The 27,232-nt window shown below is 32.8% G+C and overlaps 2 protein-coding genes across 11 annotated transcripts in view; both read right to left on the bottom strand.

Annotated features, from left to right (window-relative positions):
* The window catches only part of LOC107468461 (receptor-like serine/threonine-protein kinase SD1-8), a 50,585-nt gene extending 48,643 nt beyond the window's left edge, over nucleotides 1-1,942 (bottom strand). The window contains exon 1 of the mRNA XM_052254969.1: nucleotides 1,304-1,942. Coding sequence (XP_052110929.1) covers nucleotides 1,304-1,837 — 534 coding nt within the window. The 5' untranslated portion in view covers nucleotides 1,838-1,942. The remainder of the gene's footprint in view (nucleotides 1-1,303) is intronic.
* Nucleotides 1-27,232, bottom strand: part of LOC107468451 (receptor-like serine/threonine-protein kinase SD1-7) — a 76,247-nt gene that overhangs the window by 5,033 nt on the left and 43,982 nt on the right. The window contains exons 2-8 of one of the 10 annotated variants that reach the window (XM_021133158.2): nucleotides 22,241-23,353; nucleotides 20,334-20,462; nucleotides 20,062-20,261; nucleotides 19,734-19,944; nucleotides 15,455-15,695; nucleotides 15,214-15,364; nucleotides 14,705-15,115 (exon numbers count right to left, since the gene is read on the bottom strand). The exons of 1 other annotated variant lie outside the window; for it this stretch is intronic. In XM_021133158.2, coding sequence (XP_020988817.2) covers nucleotides 14,822-15,115; nucleotides 15,214-15,364; nucleotides 15,455-15,695; nucleotides 19,734-19,944; nucleotides 20,062-20,261; nucleotides 20,334-20,462; nucleotides 22,241-23,353 — 2,339 coding nt within the window. In that variant the 3' untranslated portion in view covers nucleotides 14,705-14,821. Of the gene's footprint in view, nucleotides 1-414; nucleotides 1,298-14,704; nucleotides 15,116-15,213; nucleotides 15,365-15,454; nucleotides 15,696-15,803; nucleotides 16,015-16,149; nucleotides 16,350-16,462; nucleotides 16,592-16,697; nucleotides 17,999-19,733; nucleotides 19,945-20,061; nucleotides 20,262-20,333; nucleotides 20,463-22,240; nucleotides 23,354-27,232 lie in introns of those variants that run through there. 8 more of the 10 variants (XM_052254976.1, XM_016087742.3, XM_052254977.1 and 5 more) reach the window with 8 other exon arrangements.

The raw sequence follows: 27,232 nt of genomic DNA, 5'->3' as shown, positions 1-27,232 counted from the left end.
ATAAATATATATAGTATATAATAATATAATAAATGTAAACTAATTAGTTAGTTATTAAAGTTAAAAATAATTATTTTAATATAAAAATAAAATTAAAAAACCTTTAATATAAAAAAATACTAAAATTTTATAACTTATTTAATAATAATTAGATTATAATTTATTGATTGTAATTCGTTAAAATTTGATTATTTTTGAAATATTAATAAAAATATATATTTTAAATTTAAATTTTAAACTCTCTTATATTTTTTAATTACGTAAGATCGATTTTGTTATTTTAATGAATAATTTATTGGTTAAATCAATAAATTAATAAATCAGTATTCTGACCGATTAAATTACCAGTTGGGTTATGAAAACTATGCTATTAAAGGATGCAACTACACAGTGAGTTAGATAATAGATAGATACCTATATCAGCAGCTGCCAATCTGACAAAGAGATCTTGGCCATAGGTAGCGAAGACACTCATGTCAATGAGTTGATCAAGCCACATGACACAGCCACTTCCTCCATTTCTGATATCGATGTTTGCATATGCAGTGCATGAACAATTCCTCTTACACAAACTCCCACATTCATCAAGTGTCATACTCTTATTCATAAACACACTGCTCGTCTCCGGCAGCTTCATGTTCTCAAGATGCAAGAACTTGTCAGTCGAACAATTCAAAACCGTGTTCCTCACACACCCATCAGATCCATCTCTCATGTTCCAAGCTTCTTGGTTCTTAGGCCTGAACCCCTGCATACACTTGCAAATCGGTGAAGCATTCTTGTCACACACTGCATATGGACCACACTGTCTATAGTAATCGCATTCATCAGCTGGTTCGTACCAGAACTTGTTCCAACTTCCTTGTATCAACATGTAGCGTTGAAGCGCCTTGCCATCAGAATCAGATGTCACAATTACCCTCGACAACAAGGAAAGTTTTGTAACGGAAAAAGAGTACCACACGCCATGCTCATCATAAGAGAAATTGAAGTCGAGACCGGTGTTGTTTTTCATCTCAGGGACCCCACTGAATCTCTCACCATTCCAAGGACCAGTTCGGAATATTATAGTTTGGTTTCTCCTGAGGAAAGCCTCAGGTAAACCATGGTAATCTATCTTCAAAGTGTAGTCACCGCTTGAAGGGTCTTCACCCTTGATCTTCCATGATGTTAAATGCTTCTCCGTTCCTGTGTCCAAATTCCAACCGATCTTCATCCCCGGTATCACAGTATCCGTTGGGTAATCAAAGCTCTGCCATAAGTAGTTATTATTGGTCTTGTCTGACGAATCTTTAAGAACAAGGTTACCGGTATCAAGGAGCTGGAGAACTGGATTCTTGGCGCTGGTTTGGTTGGAGGACCATGCGGGGTTGCCGGGTGAATTGAGGAGGACAAAGTTTCCGTTTTCTCCGATCTTGAGATAGCCTGTAGAGTTGTCAATGGGGTTGTCTCTGTTTGCAACCCAAATTATGGTTTGAGGATTGATGTTGTTGTACCATATTCCGAGGTAATAGTTGGTGTTGGAACCTCTGAAGAAGCCCAGCACGAAGGATTGGTTTTGTGATAATAGCGTTTGGTTGGTTGTGAGGTTTTGTGTTCCGGTTAAAGTATCCGAAGAGGTTGATGGAATGATGAAGCTAGTAACAATGATGATGAGGTAGTTAAGGTGAGTGATGAAGATTCTCATGTTTGTGGAAAGTAAAGAATAGTGTGTGATTGTTGTTGTGAGTTTAGAGGGTAATAATGTCGAACAAGCTGAGTGCTTTTGACTGTTTGACTTATTCATCAACTTGTTCACGAAGCTAAGAACAGCAGAACAATCTAAGCTGACCGGCATCCATTTGCCTCTTTTCTATATTCTTTTAAGTTGACTTAATTTTACTATTTTTTAATTTTAAATTTTATATTCTAATTTTTGTACTTTATATTTTAAATTTTAATCCAAAATGTTAAACTTTTCAAAATAAAAAATATAATAAAAAAGAATAATGTTATAAAACTAATATAACTTATTTTTTGTCAATAATTGTTCAATAATATTTAAATGTATGGACTAAAAAAATAATATTGAACTATTAGACTAAGAGTATTAGTTAATATAAATTAAATTGTTATTTCTAAATTTTTTTCTTAAAAAAATAATTAACATTGATTATTTAAAAAATTAATTATCTGTATTTTTTTATTTCTCTTAATCATATATCAGACACTAATTATTGTATGCTTAACTATTATTGTTATTATATGACCGCTACCCTGTCAACTACGTTATTATATTTAAATAATTAACTAATGCCCAATTATAAACTTTGGACACTTCGAAGGATATTATAGGTATGGTGATTGTTATGGTTTTTAAAATAGTGTCTAGCTTGTAAAAAAATTAATACTTAATTTAAGAATTATAAGTGATATGACCAGTAAACATCGGTTACACATTATAGCTCGGTTACACTTGAGACCCGATCATACCCGACGATTTCATAATGGCCATGAATGGTCCTAAATCAATAACGTCAGATTCACAATTAATCCTCTTCCTAGACGTTATACCTCCCGTTAATATAAAGCAGACGAAAGACCAAAAGGAGGTAGGTCACTTTTTCAAAAGTACAATCTATTATTCACCCAATTCTGACTTGAGCGTTGGAGTGCCTTTGCAGGTACTCTCCCCCGCCGATCATTCACCACCGATGTATACCTTGCTTCACTTTGGAAGTCGGCCGACCTCAGTAGAAGACGAGCTATACCTTGGGAGAATCAGGCAAGAACAATAAAAATAACAATTTTTTAAATATTTAAAATTTATTATAAAAAATAAATTAAAAAAATTAGATACTAATTTATAAACACCACAAAATTTATCATAGAGTATATTAATATTAATTTTGTCATGTGAACTCAAGTTGTGATACTTTAACCCTTTGAGGCTGGTTTTCTAGATCCCCAATAGTCACGACGAAAACATGGTGAAAGTGTGAAACTCTTGAACCATTCCAAGAAGGATTTTTTTTTTCCCCATAATATAATAAAAAATATTATTTTCAGAAATAAATTAATCTAACATTATACATACACTAGGAAATTTTTTTTTTTCAACAAAACGGCGAACTTATGCAAGTGTATTAAAGTTCGCTTAACATATCGACAAACTTTTGAAAATTGGATAAAGTTTACCTAGCTCAGCAATGAACGTTAAGCAAACTTCAGAATTTGTCTAATCAATAATCATACGACGAAGAAAGTTCGCGCAGCTATATAAACGACCCTCTCTTCCCCTCCCCCTCATTTTCACTTACCACGAAAAATTATTAAATTACTCCTCTCAAAATTTTACACTCCTTTTCTCTCTTCTCAGTGAAGATCAACTTTTAAATAAGTTTTTTAAATGTTTTTTTGTTTATACTCTTTTATGTATTTTTTGTAATGTTATTTTATTTAAATATTTAAAATAGATATTTTGTAAAAATCAGTGTTAAATATTAGTATAGAGATAATTATTTAAATAATAATAGAGTAGATAATAATTATAAAGCATATTTTCTTGAATCTGTTACTTCAGATGAATACCCACTTGTAAGCTCATGCATGATGGGCAGAATGTCAAGGCAATTCGTTTCACATATAATATCCCTCAAACCGCAATCCCAAGCTAAAACCAGCCCCCTCCAAGTAGCAAATAATTCACATCTGATGATAGACCAAGGGCGAATGCTTCCACAGCAGTCCGAGATCCAATCTCCCTTAGAATCTCTAATAATACACCCAAATCCCGCTAAATTTGAATCCATATACAAGCTTGCATCACAATTAACTTTAAAACTATTACCTACCGGTGGTTCCCAACACAGGCAATTTCGGAGAGACCTAAAGGCATTGCTTCGATTCCTGTAAACCTGTAAGTCCTTGGCGGTAATTCTGGCCAAGGCAACAACCTTGTGGTCTGTCCAAGGGTTGTCAGTATTGAATATGTCATTGCACCTATGTCTCCATACCCACCAAAGCCCTGCACCAAAGGACGCCTCATTGTTAGCCAAGGCCTTCCGAAACCACTCTTCAAGAGCGATACCAGCCATCGAGTCCATAATACTAGGATCCAACATATGCCAATTTGCCTTTGATCGTTCACAGTCTCTAAGGCAATGCTCCATAGTCTCCTGCGCCTTGTTACATCTCTTACACATATCTGAAGAAGCTAAATGCCGCTTGAATCGAAAGGTCTCAGTTGGTAGAGCATCATGTAAGCCAAGCCACATAGTAAATTTGAACTTCTCTGGAATGTTTGTGTTCCACAACCAGTTCCAATTACTATTGGCATTCCAATTTAATGCTTTCTTTAATAACCATCTGTAACCCTCCCTTGCACTATACTTTTTTGATGCTGCAGGCCACCACTCCCACTGTGGCTCCAACTCAGTCGAACTAGGATAAGAGATAATATATTGTTTAAATTATATTATATTAGATAATTTTACATATTAATGTATTTAAAGAATATTTAATTCAATATTTCTTTTAAATTTTTTATGTAGATTTAATATGTTTAAATTTTTTTATTTTTAGTTTATGATTAATATGTTATAATTGTCTTGTCCCATTTGTTGGTTATATTTATTTGGGGTTAATTTTTTAGATTAGATTACATTAATTATTGTTATTTGTAAAATATTTATTTTAGTTGAAAGTTATTGATAATAATCTTTTAGTATTTTATTTTAGTTATTTTTATGGAGCAAAATTTGCTAAGCTACGAGGACAACCTTTATATATTAGACTAAGAGGAGTCTTAACACACTAACTTCTAACACGTCATCATCGTATTAACATTTAAAAGTAAGGCGCATTTCAATTTTTAAAAAAATTCCAAAAAATTATTTTTAGTAATTAAAATCACATATCAAATATCTTCAAATAATAATAATCACATAATTATTAATAATAATAAACATTATACACAAGAATTCAAATGAAACTCAGATACAACTCCTATCCCTTTGTATAAAAGTAAAATCTTAAGCAACAAAGGCGAGAGAACTCTATGAAAACAACTTAACTTCTAAACAATTCCAACTATTCGTCCGCCGCCGCCTCATACTGGGAATGCCATAAAAGTAATGAAATAAAATGCAAATAATTAACTTTACTCAATAAAACTATATTTTTATCAAACCCTTTGAAAATACTCTTGGTTCTACTTGAGCTAACTAATTACCTCTTTTTTTAAAATCTCTAAACTCAAAACAAATTTTAAATATAAAACTAGTCACATTAATTCGTAATCACTTTAATACATTCACAAACAAATAGTACAAGCAAGAGATTCAATTTAATGTACAAGCAAGTCACAACAAGACAAACAACACAATCACAAAGAAATAAGACAAGCAAGCAAAATCAAATGCAAATATGCAAACAATATGATGCATGTCTATCTCTAACGCAAGCCATGAGCTCATATGTCGGTTGCCTACCCGCTTCCGACATTACCCGGGCACGAGTCTCAGATATGGCTTTCTAGATGCATACAGTGTGCTTATAAGTCTTACAGCTAAGCCGCTTACGTGTGACTTTCAAATCAATGAGCTTACATCTGGAAAACAATTCTCACTGTGTGGGCGTCCCCACTATACATTTAACACTAAGGTCCAAACAAAGTCACATCTGCTCTCCCGTGGACATTTCTTTAATTATCTCTCTTTTCTTTACTTTTCATTCTTCTTCTTTTTTTTCTTATTAAACCGAACTCAAAACATAACTTAAAGCCAAATCCCTTCTCAAAAAAACTGAGTTTAAAACACTATACTTTTCTTAATAAATCGAATTGAAAACAAACTCTTTTCCCAACTAAATAAATCTCAAATAATTTAACTTTCCAAAACCAAATCTTTTAAAATAGCATTTCAAATAAAGTCCCTAATTTTATAAAAATTTTGGCAGTATTTCACCTAAAACCCAGGCTTTGCCACTCTTCAAAGGTTCCAACAAATCATTTTCGATTCTCAAAGATCATTCCTAATAAACCAGACAATCCAAATCCAATGCCAAATCATTTTATAAATCTGAAGGCTAACCAGGTTCAATTTCAAAATCTTTTCTCAAAATAAGTCTGTAAATCAGATTTTTTATACAAAGTTCGTTTCTTAATGTAAATACATATTTAAATCAGGTTTTCAAAACAAAACCACTTTTTCGTATGCTTTTTACAAAAAATTCAAACCAAACATCATCTTGAAAGTTAGACTTCACCACCCCTTCGGGCTCCCTCATTTCCTCAACAATTCACTAGTCTGATTCCACAAACATCAATACAGCATAATTCTCAATAATCAATTTACTTTATTTCAGTTTAGTAACCAACATTTCACTTTAACATTCAATACAATAATATCCAATCAAGCTAGCATCCCAGTTAACAATAATTCTCAAACCAGCTTGCAACAAAGTCCATTATCATCAAATAAATCTCAAATCAACAACCAAACCGAGAAATTGACAAGACTAGAAATTCCAATAACAATCACAACGTCAATCTAAACTCAATTCATAAAACTTAATTCATATTTCAGTTTAACAAATAACACCAAATTAAACACCATCCACAGCCACAATTCAACCAATCTTCATCAACTAGTCATACTAAACACTTATAAATCATTTGCAATTATTCAATAAGCTTTTTGGGCATTCTTAAATTGAAAACTGTTAACTTTAAAATAAAACCCCCTACCTCAGTTAGTCGAAACCGCAGAATCTAAATTCACAGCAGTTGCGGCTTAGAACCAGCAGTAACATTATCAATAATCATAGCTATAGGGGCTGAAATGAAATAAAACGAGAATAGGGTAACAAATGAAATAGCAGCAGAGCAAGAATGGAAACAGAGCAAATTAGAGGAAGGGATCTAGACCATATCAGAGGTACTTCGACGGCATCCCCTTTTTTTTGAAACCGCAACGGTGATCATGGCAGCAGCGGTGGCGGCTGAACAGCCCTCTGCCTCTCGGCACAAGCCTCACACGACTCCTTTCCTTGTTCTCAAGGCCCCTCTCTCCTTTCGCACATGCAACAGATGATGGCGGCTATAGTAGCAGCGGCAGCGGTAGAGCCTTCGGTGGTGGCGACGGGGTCACGGCGTGGCGGCGGTGATGGAACACAACCGCAGTGACGGTTCTAACGGCGACTGGTCCCTCAGCGGTGGCAGAACGCGACGGCTCTTCTCCTCCGACGCGGGCTCTTCTCCTTCTCGCGACAACGCCGGCGACGACTCCCCACGGACGGCGACTGGGCGGCGCGATTCCTTCCTCCATCGCGGTCCTCTCTCTCGCCTCAGTTCTGATCCGTGATGAAGACGACTTCGCGGACAGCAGGGGCGGCCTCCCCTCATCCCGGCGACGGCGATGCGACAACCCTGAGCAGTGCGGCGGCGGCGAGCTGCGGGGTCTCCCTCTCCTGTCAGCAATCTCTCTTCTTTGTGTGTGCGTGTGTGTGTGACTGTGTGTGCTGGTAGTGAGTGCTGTGTATGTTGAGTGTGTGAGGTATGGGTTGGGTTGTGTGTGCGTGTCATGAGTGAAAGGGGGGTGGGGTGAGGTGAGTGGCGGTGAGGCGGTGGGATAAAAGGGTTAGGTCTCAATTTGGGAACTATAATTTTGATTGGGAAAAAAGAATTAGGGTTTTTAATTTGGGAATTAAAGTTTTGATGGAAAAAAGAGTTAGAACTAATATCGATATTTTTAATAAAATTAAGATAATAAAATAATAATTTAAAATTAAATTTAATCAAATAATAGTATTTATAAAAATATTATTTAATTATCAACTTACAATTTATTTTTCAAATAAAAACTTATTTAATAATGTCTTACAAAAAGTGTTGACCGACTTGAATAACTGATATCATGTTTAAGTTTTTTAGCTTATAAAATTTGTATTATTTTGAGCGACTTGAATAACTGATATCATGTTTAAGTTTTTTAGCTTATAAAATTTGTATTATTTTGAGCATGGATTTTACATAAGTTTCTTTTAACTTAAGAGTAAAGTATCGTTTTTGTCCCAACATTTAGAGTAAGTTCTATTTGTGTCTGTAACGTTTAAATCGTCCTATTATATTCCTAATATTTATAAAAGTGATTCAATATTATCCTACTATCAATTATACTAACAAATCATATTATATTTTTCAATTATTTTCACTTGGATGTATTATTCTCAATTAGATCTCACTTGGATGTGTTCGGTTTTAATATTATACCCATTATTTGTGTTTAAATTCAATTATGTCCTTAGAAAAGTGAATTATGTAAATATGGTAGGAATTAGTTTCAACTTTTGATGAGCTATTTTTTGGAATAGATCATCGATTTTATCCCAGATATTTGTATTCTAAATTTAAAAAGAGATTTTTAAAATTCAAATTAAAGCGTTCATGATGTGTAATTGACGGCAGGATAACATTGAATCACTTTTATAAACATTAGGATACAAATAGGACGATTTAAACGTTAAAAACACAAATAAAATTTAGCCCAAATGTTGAGGACAAAAACGATACTTTACTCTTAACTTAATAAAGTCTTAATTCTTACGGATGCGACGAAATTTATTGATGAGGCCCAATGAACATATCAGGACATACGTCAAATATGTTAGTTTTGAGTATATCAAGAAGATGATCATTATTCTACAAGATGTGGCTTATCAATTAAGTTTTAATGTTGATAAAAATTTTGTTAGTGACTACATTAGTAAATGGGAACAGTTCTACAATAAACGTTTTATGAAAGACTTATATCAGCATCTGCTAAAACATGTACTAAGTCCCAATCACAGACAGACGTAGAATAAACAGACCGTCAATTTATCGTGATTCAAAGATATTATATGTTGGAATTTGAAAGATGATACCATGAAAGAGCAACAAATATAATACACCTGAGGATACATCATACATAGACGACATTTTATTTTCAGATGGCGTCAAACTCCCACTTCCACATGAGATGGCTACCTCTTTTGGAAATCTGGATTGCTGTGATCATCTGTCTTGGAATTCAACTATACTTATGTGATTGTTCCTTCATATGTGTCATGCCACCAATAATAGGCAACTGAATTTGGATGAATGTGGGAAATTGCTTATATCTTGGGCATATCATTACTTCCCTATGTGTCGACCCGACGGATTTGAGCAGCGACAATTTCCTTTGATTAAGAGGTATTATATGCCTAAGAATTTTGTTTCATTGTTATTTAAGTTCATGTTTATGATTGTGTAACTTTTAATATATCATTATATTGTAGGTAGTTGGATTAGGAGCCGCGCAATGACATAATGACACTGCGGAGACAACCGAACTAGAATTTTGGAGACAAATTTTGAACAACATTGAAAGTTATAACATATGTAATTAATTGCATTTTTAGTTAAATATCTTTATATTGTGTATCGACTTTATTTTGCTATTATTTTGATATTAACTATATTGTTTTATTATTATTCACAGATCGATTGAAATTTATATGTTAATTTTATTTGGTAGATGATTTTATATTTGTTCGGATTATTTTCTTTTACAATAAAAAACAAAAAATGTTATATAATTGGCATTACTTTTACGATTACAATTTTTAAAAAGTTATAAACTAATAGTATTATGAGAATTTTTTTTAGAGAAAGTATAAGGAGCCAATAGCCTAAACGTACAATGTGAAACTCTTGAACCATTCCAAGAAGGATTTTTTTCTATAATAAAATAAAAAAATTATTATTTTCAAAAATAAATTAATCTAACAGAATACATTAGGATTTTTTTTTTCAAATTTTTTCAACAAAACAGTGAATTTATGCAAGTGTATTAAAGTTCGCTTAATATATCGCCAAATTTTTTAAAGTTGGATAAAATTTACTTAACTCAGCGGCGAACGTTAAGCAAACTTTAGAATTTGTCTAATCGTTCGACAAACTTTAAAAAATTCGTCTAACTGTATAAACGATCCTCTTTTTTTCTACCTCTTATTTTCACTTACCACGAAAAATTACTCGTCTTGAAATTTTACACTCCTTTCCTCTCAATGGACATCAACTTCTAAATAAGTTTTTTAAACAAATTTTTTTGTTTATATTCTTTTATGTATTTTTTATAATATTACTTTATTTAAATATTTAGAATAGATATTTGTAGGAATCAATATTAAATATTAGTATAGAGATAATTATTTAAATAATAATAAGGTAGATAATAATTAGAAAATATATCTACTTGAGATAATATATTGTTTAATTTAAATTATATTATATTAGATAATTTTACATATTGTTGTATTTAAAGGATATTTAGTTTAATATTTCTTTTAAATTTTTTATGTAGATTTATTATGTTTTAATTTTTTTATTTTTAGTTTATGATTAATATGTTATAATTGTCTTGTCCCATTTGTTGGTTGTATTTATTTTGGGTTCGTTTTTCAGATTAGGTTACTTTAATTATTGTTATTTGTAAAATATTTATTTTAGTTGAAAGTTATTGATAATAATCTTTTAATATTTTATTTTAGTTATTTTTATGGAGAAAAACTTGCTAAGTTATGGGGACAACTTTTATAAATTAGACTAGGAGGAATATATTACTGACAGACTTGAGTAATTGATATAATGCTTACATTTTTTTTAGTCTATAAAATTTGTATTATTTTGAGTATGAGTTTTAACATAAGTTTTTTTTTTAACCTAATAAGATCTTAATTCTCACGGATGCGACCGAATTTATTGATGAGACCCCGTAAATATATCAGGACGTATCTCAAACGTGGCATGCATGAGTTGAGTGGGATCATAATTGAGTAATAATTTTTATGTTGGTGGAGAGATTGCAGACAAAGTCTCATATTTTTCACCTATCCTGTGAAAAGATGATTATCACCCTATAAGATGTGGCTTATCAGTAGGTCTTAATGTTAATGAAAATTCTGTTAGTAACTATATTGGTGAATGGGATGAAGCAGTTCTATGATAGATGTTTCATGGAGGACCTATGTCAACAATTGTTAAAACATGTACTAAGTCTCAATCACAGATAGGCGTAAAAAATAGGCGGACCATCACTTACCGTAGTTCAGAAATATTATATATCGGAATTTGAAAGTAGATACGAAGAAAGAGCGAGCGACAAATGCAATATACCTGAGAGTACATCATGCATAGATTATAAGGGGCATTTTATTTCCAGATCCGTCAAACTCTCGCAGTCTCGCTTGCACATGAGATAGCTATCTCTTTTGGAGGATTGTGACCAGCTGTCTTGTGATTCAACTATACTTACGTGGTTGTTTCTTCAAATATGTCATGCCACCAATTATAGGCAACTAAATTGGGTAAATGCGAGAAATTGCTTATGTCTTCGGTATATCATTCCTTCCCTATGTGTTCACGTGATGGATTTGCCACAATTTCCTTTGACTAAGAGGTATTATATATTTATATGCCTTTAAAGAATTTTGTTTTATTGTTATTTAAGTTAATATTTGTGATTGTGTAAATTTTAATATATCATTATATTGTAGGTAGGTGGGTCACCAGCCGCGCAATGATACTGCGGAGACCAAACTAAGATTTTGGAGACAAATTTTAGTTAAATATCTTTATGTTGTACATCGACTTTATTTTGTTATTATTTTGTCACTATACACAGATCAATTGGAATCCGTATGTTAACTTTATTTGGTAGGTGATTTTATATTTGTTCGGATTATATATTTTTATAATAAAAAAAAGTATTATATAATTGACATTACTTTTACAATTACAATTTTAAAAAAATATAAATTAATAGAATTATGAGAATTTTTTTATGAAAAAGTATGAGGAGCCAATGGAATATTAGTATTAGAGATATAATCATTAATATTATCTTTTCCCATCAGCTGAAGCTTTTACGATGAGTGATATCATGATATGGTATTAAATCTTTAGATCCAAAAGGTCAAAAATTTGATTTTTGGTGAACCCCAAAATTAATTTAAGTTTTTGGAAAAATGTTTATTATCTCTAATACTCGAATGGTTATTCTAGATAGTATAGGAGATGTTCATTTTGTAACTCAATAACTCATTGTACACATTGTATAAATAGTCCATTATTTCGGAATCCTTTTTTTATCATATCGTTAAATTTTACATATTAAATACTAATTTATTGATTTAAATTTTATTAAAAAGTCTATCACAGACTAATAAATTATTGCATACATCTAATAAGATTATAGTAAGAGGATTTTGATTTCCTCAATTTAGGGCTGATGAGTTTGGAAAACTCCAAATTAGTATTTGTGATGAGCAAACATTATTAAAATAATTAATTACAAAATTATTAATTTGATTTTCATTTAACATATGTTGTTTAATAATTTTGTTTTGCAGGATTTTTTAATTTGGGCCAAAAATAAGGGAAAAATTATTGCAAGCCCAAGTGTTCTATAAGTACATTCAGCATTGATGCAAAAAATGTTTTATTTGTTGTGGCTGAATTATTATTCTTGTTATTGGGCCAGATTGAGTTATTGTTACTACAAGCCCAAATGAAAGCTTTCCTATTTGTTCAATGCTTAATCCAAAAATCCATCAGGAAAGCAAATGTTACTAGTTGAGCCAAAATGAAATCTATTGCTACCAAGCCCAACATTAATGAATGTTTCCATGCTTTATCCGAATCCATGAAGCAAAGAAAAAGCCTCAATGCTTCCAACGGATTTCATTTCACTCTTTGGAAGGATTTAAAATTTAATTCACTAGCATGGGGAACATGAGAGAGAAATTGACTTTGATTTGATGGGAATCATTATGATTAATGCTACGCGCTAAACCACTAGAGAAGTAAAAGCAACCCTTCAATATGTTACATTTCATTTAATTGCTTTTACTTTAACTTCACATTCTCTCTCATCTCTTTCTTTTTCTTTCTTCGGTCATTAACCAGGAAGTCATGGAAGCTACTTGGAGCTACTGAAACGAAGGGAAAGCAAGACTAAAGACCATCGAGTTGATGGCACGAAAAAGAAAAAAAAAAGTATGCTGTGGCTGAGATTATCACCAAATGTGGTAAGATTTGGTGATGTAATCTTGGATCCTTCATACTCAAAAAGAAGGAAGAAGATTCGGCGAGCAAGGTGAGATTCTTGAAGCATGACTTGTCTTTGATTCTGCTCAACCACCACAGGAAGTAGCTAGAGTGGCGAAGTGATGGTTGAGGCAGAGATTGAAGCAGATGAAGTCATCATCATCATGAAGCATCAAAGGCCAGAAATCCATCTTGGAGAACAAGCCAAGGATGGAGAGCTCGGATTGATGAAGAGTGATGATCAAGAAAGGATTAGAGGTAATTACATGTTGGGTTTTGCATGGTTATCTCTTCTCTCTCTATATGGCCGAACCGGTTCTGTTTCTTGAAGGAGGAAGAAGTTGGTTTGGGTGTTGGCTTCAAGTGTGGAGGCTTCTCTCTTCTTTAAAAAGAGAGAACAACCACTGTTTGGGGCAAGGAGAAAATTTGAGTGTGCAAGGCACAGAGTTCTCAGAGCTACTTGAGCTAACAGATTTCTCTTCTCCTTTAATGTTTTCTATTTTGTAATTTTTCTGTTTAATTTTGTCATGTCTTGAGTCTCATGGAAAAAAGGCAAGCAAGTGAGGTTTGTATGAAAAAACCATAGAGCGGAAAAAGGCAGAGAGTACAAAATTAAAAGAAAAAGCCATAGATGTCTTAGAGTTCCTTTGTTCATCTATGTTGTGTTTCATGATTCTGTGGGAATCCCCTTGTAAGTTGGGTTAGCACTTTACAATTTGTAATCTGGATGATTATAGTGAAATTCCATCATGGTTGTGATGGAGACTGGATGTAGGCTGCACTGCACTTAGCAGCTGAACCAGGATATATCTGGGTGTAATCTTCTATCTCTCTTCCTACTTCAATTCTGTTTTTACTATTCAGATGAAAAATAAAAAATGTCTAGTGACGAGATAAAATGGAAATGTCTCGTGACTAGGGACGAGCAAAAAAAAAAAAAAACAGAAAAGTTTTCTCTAAGTCCAGCAAGTGTTAGCAAGCAAAAAAAAGGGGCTAAGATTCAACCCCCTTCTCTTAGCCACGGAAACCATCGAGGGCAATTTTCACTTAATGGCAATGCAGCTAATTTTCTCCTTCTTATGTTAATGAGCATTATTTAGAATTCACCCGACAACAACTAATTTTGTTCCATGTAGGTTGATTTTATGGTAAGGTTCTGTCCTTATTACAATTGCATAAAGTAGAGGTAGTCTGCAGTGACTCTGCACCCTTGAATTTGCTTTATTATATGCGAACTGTTGCATTAAGGTAGGATTTTATGAATCATTGGAGGTTTGGGATTGTTACATATAAGTAGGCGGCTTATATTATTAAACTATGAGAAAACTATCAAATGTTTGACCAACATTGATATTTTAATATAATAAAGATCAATGCTGTTAAAACTTAAAACACCTTATAATCTTCCTCAACTATGTTGTGTATGTCTGTCTTCTTTTTCTTTCAATAATGAAGTTAGATCTCTTCTTACGTGCTACACCAAACAAGACCAAAGTAGATAGATATCAAAATAGAAGCTATAACTTTGTCTCTGTATTCTGATGGAATCATCATTTTTATTACTAAAAGATTTATTAACTAATCAAATTTAACTTGATTAAAGAATAAAAAAGGCTACAACTTAAATATATAGGAGTAGAATTTGTCTTTTTTTTAGAGTTTCTGAGAATATATACAAAAATAGTGAATGATATCATCATTCTTCTTTAACTACCTAGCATCTAACATTGTGACGGTAACTTGATTTACACTACTTGAAGATGACTCAGTCTTTGGATGATTTTTCTTTATGGAAAATCCAGGAGTTTTAGGATTTGGTAAAGATGGAGTTTCACTACTTAACATTAAGATCACCGAAGACATTGTTGGTCTATCTTCTGCATGTTCTTGGACACATAAGAGCCCAATATGTATGCATCTTACAACTTCAGCTTCTGTGTATGAATTGCCGATTGATGGATCAAGAAGTGTCAATGCAGTTCCTTCATGCCAATGTCTCCATACCTAAAAGAACATATAGTAATCATTATAATATAGCGATCATAGTGTTTATTTTTTCAGTTAAGAAGTACTCTTATTAAAGAGAAATTTTTTTTACTTACATTTCCCAAAAGATTCAATTCATCGTTATCACTATAAAACTCTCTATTCTTCTTTCCAGTTATGATCTCCAATACCATAACACCAAAACTAAAAACATCAGATTTTACTGAAAAGTTTCCGTCCATAGCATATTCAGGAGACATATAACCACTGCAAAATAAAAATATGCATAAATTAAAAATGAAGCCACATAGCTGATTTTTCAAAAAACAATTTAGTGAATTATTATGGTATACTCACTATGTTCCAACAACTCTTAATGTTTTTGCTTGTGTTTGATCTTTGTCAAATATTCTTGCCATTCCAAAATCTGATATCTTGGGAATCATTTCACTATCTAGTAATATATTACTTATCTTAAGATCTCTATGAATAATTCGAAATCTTGAATCTTGATGCAAGTAAAGAAGTCCTCTAGCTATTCCATATATAATATTAAAACGCCTTTCCCAGTCAAGCAAGACTCTACTTTCTGATTTGTCTGCAACATTGTTATATAAAATTAGGGATAACAAGCAAAACAAATGTATAGGATAATTAAAAATAAAAACAGAACATTCAATATACTGAAATAAATAATGCAAGTTACCAAACAAAATGGAATCAAGGCCTCTATTTTCCATATACTCATACACCAACATCTTTTCATCATTTTCAATACAGCAACCAAGCAATCGAACAAGATTTCGATGTTGGAGTTTGACAATTAGCTTGACTTCATTCTTAAACTCCTCAATTCCTTGTCCAGAATATTTTGATAATCTCTTCACAGCAATTTTTTGACCTTCAATCAATCTACCCTAGTATTATTATAGGCACGATTTCTTCGTTAGTGTATATACACATAATACATAAGTACATTTACATTATGATCTGATATTTATTTTTAGTAACGAAGGCAGCTATGTACAAATTAAAGTATTAAAACAACTTACCATATAAACACTACCGAAGCCTCCTTCTCCAAGTTTATTATCTTGAGAGAAATTGTTCGTAGCCATTGTTAAGGTATCACAATCAAACAATGGCAGCTCTATATCATCCATGTTCCTTTCATCACCTAAGTATCCTCTAGAAGACACCACCTCATTCATCAAACTATCATGACTTCTGTGGACAAAACCTGAAATAGTGGCTATTGATAATAACCAAGGTAAATTATTTATTTATGCAGCACAAAAACCATATAGACTAGAGTACCATATATACTATATAAAGAGACATATGGGGAAGTTTATTATACATTACCTCTAGAACTTTGTTGTCTCTTCTTCCTTAAGTAACAAACAGCAACCAATCCCAAAACTAAAACAAGTGCACAAACTGTAATGCCAATAGCCAGAACTGCTCTATGATTCTTGTTGGAGCTAGTAGATCCTGTGTGTCACTAAATTCATCAGAAAGAACTACTTAATCAATTAAGGAACCTGCAACATCATCATCATAGCAAAAATGTGCAACCACTTAATCAATTAGATAGTACCTATATCAGCAGCTGCCAATCTGACATAGAGATCTTGACCGTCTGTACGGTGGACATTCATGTCAAAGAGTTGGCCAAGCCACATAACACAGCCACTTCCTCCATTTCTGATATCAATGTTTGCATATGCAGTGCATGAACAATTCCTCTTGCACAAACTCCCACATTCATCAAGTGTCATACTCTTATTCACAAACACGTTCGTTGTATCCGGCAGCTTCATGTGCTCAAGACGCAAGAACTTGTCAGTGGAACAATTCAAACCCGTGTTCCTCACACATCCATCAGATCCATCTCTCAAGTTCCAAGCTTCTTGGTTCTTTGGTCTGAACCCCTGAATACAAGAGCATACCGGCGAAGCATTATTATCACAAACTCCATAGGAACCACACACTCCATAGAAATCGCATTGATCCTTTGGTGCGTAGGAGAACTTGTTCCATCTTCCTTGTATCCACATGTAGCGTTGATACTGGCCATCAGAATCAGATGACAGAATTATCCTTGACAACAAGGAAGGGTCTGTAACGGAGAAAGAGAACCACACCCCATGCTCATCATAAGTGAAATTGTACTTGAGATCATTGGTGTCGTCTTTCATCCCTGGGATCCCACTGAATCTCTCACCATTCCAAGGACCAGTTCGGTATGTTATAGTTTGGTTTCTCCTGAGGAAGCCCTCAGGTAAACCATGGTAATCTATCTTCAAAGTGTAGTCACCGCTTGAAGGGTCTTCACCTTCGACCTTCCATGATGTTAAGTGCTTCTCCGTTCCTGTATCCAGGTTCCAACCGACCTTCATCCCCGGTAACAAGGTATCCGTTGGGTAATCGAAGCTCTGCCATAAGTAGTTATTATTGGTCTTGTCTGATGAATCCTTGAGAACAAGGTTACCTGTATCGAGGAGATGGAGAACTGGATTCTTGGAGTTGGTTTGATTGGAGGACCATGCGGGGTTCCCGGATGAATTGAGGAGGACAAAGCTTCCGTTGTCTCCGATCTTGAGATAGCCTGAACTATTGTCGATGGGGTTGTCTCTGTTTGCAGTCCAAACTATTGTTTGAGGACTGATGTTGTTGTACCATATTCCGAGGTAATAGTTGGTGTTGGAATCTCTGAAGAAGCCCAGCACGAAGGATCGGTTTTGTGATAATAGCGTTTGGTTAGTTGTGAGGATTTGTGTGGCGGTTAAAGTATCAGAAGCGGTTGATGGAGTGACGAAGAAGAAGCTAATAACAAAGATGAAGTGGTAGTTAAGGTAAGTGAAGAAGACTCTCATGATGGCGAAAATTTAAGAGTAGTTTGTGATTTTGGAGGGTAATATAGAAGAAGCCAAGTTTTTTTTTTTTTATAGAATTGTGCATTAAGGAAGAGCAGAACAAGCTAAATTGACCCGTATCCACTTGCCTCTTCATAAATGTGTGTTGACTTTTGAACATATGGTAAACGTTTCCCATATTATATATCAGAGATATAGTATATTCAAAGGGTAATTCAAAGAACCCAAGCTGTGATACGTTGACAAAAACGGTGGTGAAACTTGGTCCATTCCAAGTAGGAAGCTTAATATGCTGAACAAAATGACTATTGAAAAATTGAATTTTTGTTTTAACATTCTTAAATTCACCCACCAGCAACTGATTTTGTTCAGGGTAGGTTGATTTTATGTTGAGACGCTATCATTAATGAGTGGCAGAACTTGAAGAGATATATATGACCAACTGAGATGATCAAATTCTTAAAACTAACTTTATTATTTATTTATAAAAAATTTGGAAGGGCCAATAACCCCATTGTTTATGAGGAAAGTTCCACCATTGTCCTTTAAAACATGGGGTAGTCATGCACCTCAAATTTCCTTTTATTGTATGCGAAATGTTGCATCCAAATTTATTATATTCAGGTTTAATCATCCAAATTTAATTTTTAACTTGATTAAAGAATAAAATCCGCCGTAGCTTAAATAGAAATTCCTTTTTTATTTTCTGTGATTATGAGAATATATATAAAAATAATGGATAATGCCATTTTTCTTTAACTATCTACCATCTAACATTGTGATAGTGACTTGATTCACACTCCATGTTATATCTTGTTTGCTTGGAGATAAATCTATCTTTAAATGATTCTTTTTAATGGAAAATCCAGGGTTCTTAGGAGATGGCATTGACAGAGCTTCACTGCTCAACATTAAGACTACTGAAGACATTGTTGGTCTATCTTCTGCACATTCTTGAACACATAAGAGACCAACATGTATGCATTTTATAACTTTAGATTCTGTGTATGAATTGCCAATAGATGGATCAATCAGTGTCAATACAGTTCCTTCATGCCAATGCCTCCATACCTGCACGAACATATATAGTGCAATTATTATAATATATCACTTAAAATATTATTTTTCAGTTAAGAAGTACTTGGATTTAGGAGGAAATTCTTTCGCCTACGTATCCGAGAAGATTCAATTCATCGTTATCACTATAAAATTCTCTATTCTTCTTTCCAGTTATGATCTCCAATACAATAACTCCAAAGCTAAAAACGTCAGATTTTGTTGAGAAGTTTCCGTCCATAGCATATTCAGGAGACATATAACCACTGCAAAATAGTAACACATAAATTAAAAATGAAGCCATCGTATTTAGTTTTTCAAGTAATACTGTGATGAATGATCATGTTATACTCACTATGTTCCAACAATTCTTAATGTTTTTGCTTGGATTTGATCTTTGTTAAGAATTCTAGCCAATCCAAAGTCTGATATCTTTGGATTCATTTCGTTATCTAGTAATATGTTACTTGTTTTAAGATCTCTATGAATAATTCGAAATCTTGAATCTTGATGCAAATAAAGAAGTCCTTTGGCTATTCCATAAATAATATGAAAACGCCTTTCCCAATCAAGCAATGATCTTTTTGATTTGTCTGCAACATTAGCTATTATTAATAAGTAAAAACTACGGTTAACAAGCAAAACAAGTATACATAATAATTAGAAAAGGAAAATATTGAAATAAATAATGCAAAAGTTACCAAACAAAATGGAATCAAGGCCTCTATTTTCCATATATTCATACACCAACATCTTCTCATTTTTCTTAATGCAGCAACCAAGCAACCGAACAAGATTTCGGTGTTGCAGCTTGACAATTAATTTGACTTCATTTTTAAATTCTTCAATTCCTTGTCCAGAGTCTTCTGACAATCTTTTCACAGCAATTTCTTGGCCTTCAATCAATCTGCCCTGATTATACCAAATGCACGATCTGTTAGTGTGTATATATAAGTGTGTTTATGTTATGATTTGAGACTTAATTTTAGTGATGATGGCAGCTATGCATAAAGTATTAGAACAACTTACCCTATAAACACTACCGAAGCCTCCTTCTCCAAGTTTATTATCTATAGAGAAATTGTTTGTAGCCATCATTAAGGTATCAAAATCAAACATTGGCAACTCTAGATCATCCATGTTCCTTTCATCACCCAAGTATCTTCTAGAAGGCACCACCTCATTCATTAACCAATCATGATTTCTGTGGACAAAACCTGAAATAGCAGCTATTGATATACAATTCAGTACCATACTATATATAAACATTCATATGAGAGAGATTAATTATTGTACATTACCTCTAGATCTTTGTTTTCCCTTCTTCCATAAGTAACAAATAGCAACCAATCCAAAAACTAAAACAAGTGCAGTAAGTGTGATGCTAATAGCCTGTACTACTCTATGATTCTTGTTGGAGTTAGTAGATCCTGTGTGTCACCAAATTAATCGGAAAGAACTCACTTAAATACTTAATCAATGAGGAAGGAACTTGCAATATCATCATCTTAGCAAAAATGTGCATAACCACTACTATTTAATTTTCATGTTCTAACAATTATATGTGATTATTTAGGCGGTTGAATTATTTTGAAACCAAAGGACTTAATTAAGCACTTTGTAATAATTTCAATATAGTTATTGGATAAAAAACTTAAAACTCTCTTCATTGAAAAGTCAATTAAAACAATCAAAATTCACTATTGAATTAGTGTTCAAATTGACCTTTGTGAAAGATTTAATACTTCAATTTAATCTCCAAATAATTACTAATGTGATTCAAATGATTCTTTTTAATAACTTTTTACCAACGTATTATAATTAAATATAACACATTAAAGATAAAACACATAACAAACTTGACCTCACGCATTCATAATTATTATTAACGACACATTTGCGAAAATTTAACAAGAAGAATGTACTAGTTAAAGAGTATTAGCCAAAATACTAGTTAAAGAGCAATGCTACGCAACTAAAAGAGTATTAGCTAAAAATCAGCCAAATACTTTTGGGTGAATTCAAAATCTCTACGAGTTAATATATATAGATATTTTTTTACTAAGTATCATAATGTTTCTTTTTTATACTAAATAGATGTTCTTTTATATATTTTTCAAAAACTTTTGTATTACAAATGTAAATGTTTCTATTTCTTTAAGAATTTCATAATTTTTTTAAAATTTTATAAATATTTAATTATTTTTACTAAAATATAATTGGATATTTCTTTTGTTAAGTATGGGATTTTTTTCATATTAAATAAATGCTTTTTTTATATTTCTGTAATTGTTCAAAAACTCCTTTTGACTAAGATCAAGTGTATAGTTTGCAGTCTTTTTAATCATCACAGCGGCTCCTAATATTCCAAACCGTAGAGAGCAACATCGTGATGATGCCGCTACCGTGCAACTACTGCGACTCTAAAACGGCAGTTATCTTTTGCCGTTAACGGTGGCAAATCCGACCCACTCCAAAGCTTTTATAATACAAATATTTTTGGAAAGCTTTGAAGCGTCGCAGGGTGCAGGTTCGGATCTTGACCGTGTTCATCACCTGGAGTGGTTTGAGGCATCTGCAGGCCCTGCTAGATTTTATGATGCAGGGGAAGGTTATTTCCAAGGACACCAAGAGACTTGGACTGAGGATGTTCCTGAAATTCTTCGTGGCAGCGGTATGGATTCTCGTTCAGGTTTTACAATTTGATTTGGAATGAGTGGGATAAAGAAGAAAAGAAGTGGTCTAAAAAAGACAAATAAGGTGGTGATGGAAGAGGAGTGGGTCACGGTGAATAGGGAGAGAGAGTTTGACGATGAGAGAGAGAGGGGTCTGTGTGTAATTGTTGAAGATGGATAGGTTAATGTGAGAGAGAAGAAAAATGTTTTTATAAGTTTTAATTAGATTTACTTAATCAATTTTAAATTTTTTAAATTTATAAAATTTAAAATTAATTAATTATTAACATAAATTAATGTAATTTTGTTTAATTTTTGACTTGTAATTTTTTGGTTCCATATATCTATTACTATTAGAGCTAATAGTAACTAAAATAAATTATTCAAAATTTATTTTTTTAGTATTTATTAATTATTATTCAAACTCTGTTAGCATTATAAGTTAATGCATCATGTTTCACTTTCTTTTGATTATTTTTGCTACAACTATAACACCTCATAAGGAGATAGATAATAGATAGATAAAGAGATACCTATATCAGCTGCAGCCAATCTGACATAGAGATCTTGGCCATCCGTACTGTAGACACTCATGTCAAAGAGTTGACCAATCCACATAACACAGCCACTTCCTCCGTTTCTGATATCAATGTTTGCATATGCAGTGCATGAACAATTCCTCTTACACAAACTCCCACATTCATCAAGTGTCATACTCTTATTCATAAACACGCTATTTGTCTCTGGCAGCTTCATGTTCTCAAGATGCAAGAACTTGTCAGTCAAACAATTCAAATCCGTGTTCCTCACACACCCATCAGACCCATCTCTCAAGTTCCAAGCTTCTTGGTTCTTAGGCCTGAACCCCTCCATACAAGTGCAAACCGGGGAAGCATTCTTGTCACAAACTCCATACGGACCACACACTCCATATTCATCGCATTGATCCGCTGGTAAGTAACAGAACTTGTTCCATCTTCCTTGTATCCACATGTAGCGTTGAAACACGCCATCAGTATCAGATGTCACAATTATCCTCGACAACAAGGAGGGTCTTGTAACGGAAAAAGAGTACGACACACCGTGATCATCATAAGTGAAATTGAACTTGAGACCATCGGTGTTATCTTTCATCGCCGGGTGCCCACTGAATCTCTCACCATTCCAAGGACCACTTCGGCATATTATAGTTTGGTTTCTCCAGAAGAAAGTCTCAGGTAAACCATGGTAATCTATCTTCAAAGTGTAGTCCCCGCTTGAAGGGTCTTCACCTGTGACCTTCCATGATGTTAAGTACTTCTCTGTTCCTGTGTCCAAGTTCCAACCGATCTTCATCCCCGGTAACATGGTATCGGTTGGATAATCGAAGCTCTGCCATAAGTAGTTATTATTGGTCTTGTCTGATGAATCTTTGAGAACAAGGTTACCGGTATCAAGGAGCTGGAGAACTGGATTCTTGGCGTGGGTTTGGTTGGAGGACCATGCAGGATTCCCGGATGAATTGAGAAGGACAAAGTTTCCATTGTCTCCAATCTTGAGATAGCCTGTGGAGGTTTCAATGGGGTTGTCTCTGTTTGCAACCCAAACTATGGTTTGAGGATTGATGTTGTTGTACCATATTCCGAGGTAATAGTTGGTGTTGGAACCTCTGAAGAAGCCCAGCACGAAGGATTGGTTTTGTGACGATAGCGTTTGGTTGGTTGTGAGGATTTGTGTTCGGGTTAAAGTATCGAAAGAGGTTGATGGAGTGATGAAGAAGAAACCAATAGCAATGATGATGTAGTCAATAAGATGAGTGAAGAAGATTCTCATGTTTGCGGAAGGTCAAGAGTAGTGTGTGATTGTTGTTGTGAGTTTAGAGGGTATTATAGAACAGGCTCAGTGCCTTTAAATTATTCATCAAGCTAAGAAGAGCAGAACAAACTGACCGGCATCCATTTGCCTTTTTTGTACGTTCCTTTTGATCACGTGTTTGACTTTTGAACAAAGGGTTAGCGAGTTTCCCATATTTCAGAAGTTAATTATTATCACTTGATGATGCTACTCAATTCTTATATAAGGAAAAGTCTAGTAACGAACAATTTTATTAAATTTTGGTCATGTAATTAGATAAAAGAAAAATGAATAATTTTATATTATTAGATAAAATTTTATACTATTAAAAATATTATTAATGACTATTTAATGGTTATAAATTATAAAAATTATTGACTTTCTACCACTCTTTTTCTTATATTAGTATATTCAAAAGAAAAAGTCGATGGCAAGCAGTTTTATTAAATTTTGGCATGAATTTAATTTGTAAAAGGAAAGTAAGAAATTTTATATTATTAGACATAATTTTATACTATTAATGATGACTAATTGATAGCTACAAATTACAAAATTTGTTAATTCCTTAACACTCTTCTATTTAAAAATATTATTATTACACTAAACTAGTCATTAAAATTAGTTGCTAATACATTTATTTTAAATGTATGTATAATTTAATTTATTTTTAGGGTTAACCACCAAAATTGCTCCCGAATTATTCAAACACTGACAATAATGACCGCAATTTTTATTATCGACAAAAATAATCTTTAATAATTTAAAATAGTGCACAAAATATACTTCTGTCAAAAAAGGCATATTCTGTTAACAAAAATATCTGATGTGACAATCAGAGACTCTCTCTCTCTTCCTTCACTGCCACTACCACTGCTTGACACCACTCCTTCAAATCTCTCAAGCCCACCACACCTGAACCATTACCATTACCTCCATCCTTACCCTTGCCACCATCACATGGTCGGCATCTTCACATACTTCTCGTAACACCATGAATCTCATCCCAATCTGAAAACTCAAACTACAACCTTCACCTATCTTGCCGCCACCATATTCCATCGTTATCTTTCTAAAAATTCATCCCACTCTCACAGTTCATTCACTAACAACAACAACAACAACAACAAAATCAATAATAACTCACTATGATTTCAACAACAGATTTAACAATAGAAACAAAAACAGAAGCAGATGGTGAAGAGCTAAGTCAACGACAATGAACGAAATAATGGAGAAGGCAGAGGTTGTTGTTGCGATGAATGATGGAAGAAGGAGAATTGGTACGGAGTCAACTCCCACCAGTGAAGCTCGCCTTCTAGACCCGGCGGCGCTTGTCTTCCAGATCTGACGGTGCTCGCCTTTCAGTTCTGATTGTGGCGCGAATGATAGAGGAAGGAGGATTGGGACGAAGCCAACTCCCACCCGCGAAGCTCGCCTTCCAGACCCAGCGGCGCTTGCCTTCCAGATCTGGCAGTGCTCGCCTTTCAATTCTGGTTATGGCATGAATGATAGAGGAAGGAGGATTGGGACGGAGCCAACTCCCACCCGTGAAGCTCGCCTTCTAGACCCAGCAGCGCTTGCCTTCTAGATCTGGCGGTGCTCGCCTTTCAGATCTGGTTGTGGAGCTTGCCTTCAGCTCCGACCGTCAAGCTTCCCTTCCATTCCAATCGTGCTCGTGTTGTAGTTCTGGGAGGAGAAGAAGAGCACAGAGATTTGGGAGATTTGAGGTTTTAGGGTTATTAATTTTGGGAATGGGGGATTGGGATACACGGTGAGGAAGAAGAAGAAATAAGAGAGGGGGATTGGGATACACGGTGAGGAAGAAGAAGAAATAAGAGAGAGCGCACGCCACGTATGTTTTTCCGTTAACGGAATATGCCTCTTTTGACCGATGGATATTTTGTGCACGTTCTTAAATTATTAAAGGTTATTTTTGTCGATAATAAAAGTGAAGGTCATTATTGTCAGCATCTGAATAATTTGAGGATATTTTTAGTGGTTAATCCTATTTTTAACATATATTTATATTTTAATATGTATTTTATATTGGTAGTTGACTTTGGTGACCGATTTTAGTGCATATGTAAAATAATCACATATAGATAATTATTATATTGATTATACTACGTGTACACTGAAATTACTCACCAAAATTAACTATCAGTATAAAATATATATTAAAATATAAATATATATTAAAAACAAATTGCTTGACTACTTATATATTATATATATTTGTATATATACTTGTTTTTCTATATTGTTTTTAGAATAAATTACTAGAATAAACCAATTCAAACTCAAAATTACCTAAATTCTTCGAAACGAAAATGACTAGCTAAATATTTCAATATTTATTTCTATATAAATCGAATCTATTAAATTCGATTTACGAAAATCAGTAGTAAATTGATTTTATTAAATTCGAATTGCATGCAAATTGACTTTTACCTATAAATCGAAACAAATAACTTCGACCTGTATATGCATGTAAATCGAAACAAAGAGATTCAATTTATATTTGCTAGTAAATCGAATTCATTCGATTCGATTTATACACGTGAACAGATGCCTACGGTAGATCGAAGCCAATGGTTTCGATTTAGCATGGTGATCTAATTCAAAGTTATTAGTTAATGCTTATTAAATATAATTATTATTAATTGTGCTTATTGAAAATTATTTTTATTTTAATTTATCAAAAATAAATGCTAAAAAATTATTTAAAAATTATCTTTTTAAAACTAATTTAATAAATTATTTTTAAAACAAAAACTTTAACAAATTAGTCTATACATTACTTTATTTTTGCGTTGCCCCACAAGGATTTGAGCCCCAATAATACTATATTCAATTATTATTGATTATTATTGTATATTATTTAAAATTTGAGTACATATATAAATATTTACATTTAAATTTAATTTTTTTAATTGTTTCACATGAAATAAAATATTTTTTTAATTTTTAAATTCTTAATTATATAGAAGAGTATTGTATTTGAAATTTGAATAAATATATTTTTAAATAAAATTTTTTAATAAATATATTATTAATTATGTTAGGAGTATTATAAAAAATTTAAGTAAATACACGTTTTAGATTTACTACTCATAATGTGTATTTACCTAAATTTTTTATAGTATTCTTAACATAATTAATAAAAATAATTTTTAATAAGCACAACTAATAATAATTATATTTAATAAACACAATTAATGACTTTAAATTAAATCACCATACTAAATTGAAATCATGGACTTTGATCTATCATGGACATTTGTTCACGTGTATAAATCGAATGAAATAGATTCGATTTACTAACACATATAAATCGAATCTCTTTGTTTCGATTTATATGCATATATAGATCGAAGCTATTTGTTTCGATTTATAAGTATATGTCAATTTAATACTATTTTCGTAAATTGAATTTAATAGATTCAATTTATATAAAAATGGATTTTGAGACATTCACGTAGTTATTTTCGTTTTGGGAGATTTGAGTAATTTTGAGTTTTAATTGATTTATTTTAGTAATTTATCCTTGTTTTTATATATCATTCTAATTTATTTTATAATTTACTAATTGAATTTTCAGAATTAACAAAAACAGAAAACTAATTAAGGTGAAGTCTAGAGATTAGAGTTGTATATATCCATGTAAAGTTTTATAATATGCCCACGAGATG

This window comes from Arachis duranensis, chromosome 10 (assembly GCF_000817695.3).
Source record: "Arachis duranensis cultivar V14167 chromosome 10, aradu.V14167.gnm2.J7QH, whole genome shotgun sequence".
Lineage (NCBI taxonomy): Eukaryota > Viridiplantae > Streptophyta > Magnoliopsida > Fabales > Fabaceae > Arachis > Arachis duranensis.
Note: the sequence above shows the minus strand (reverse complement) of the source record. Positions and strands in the feature narration are given on the sequence as shown.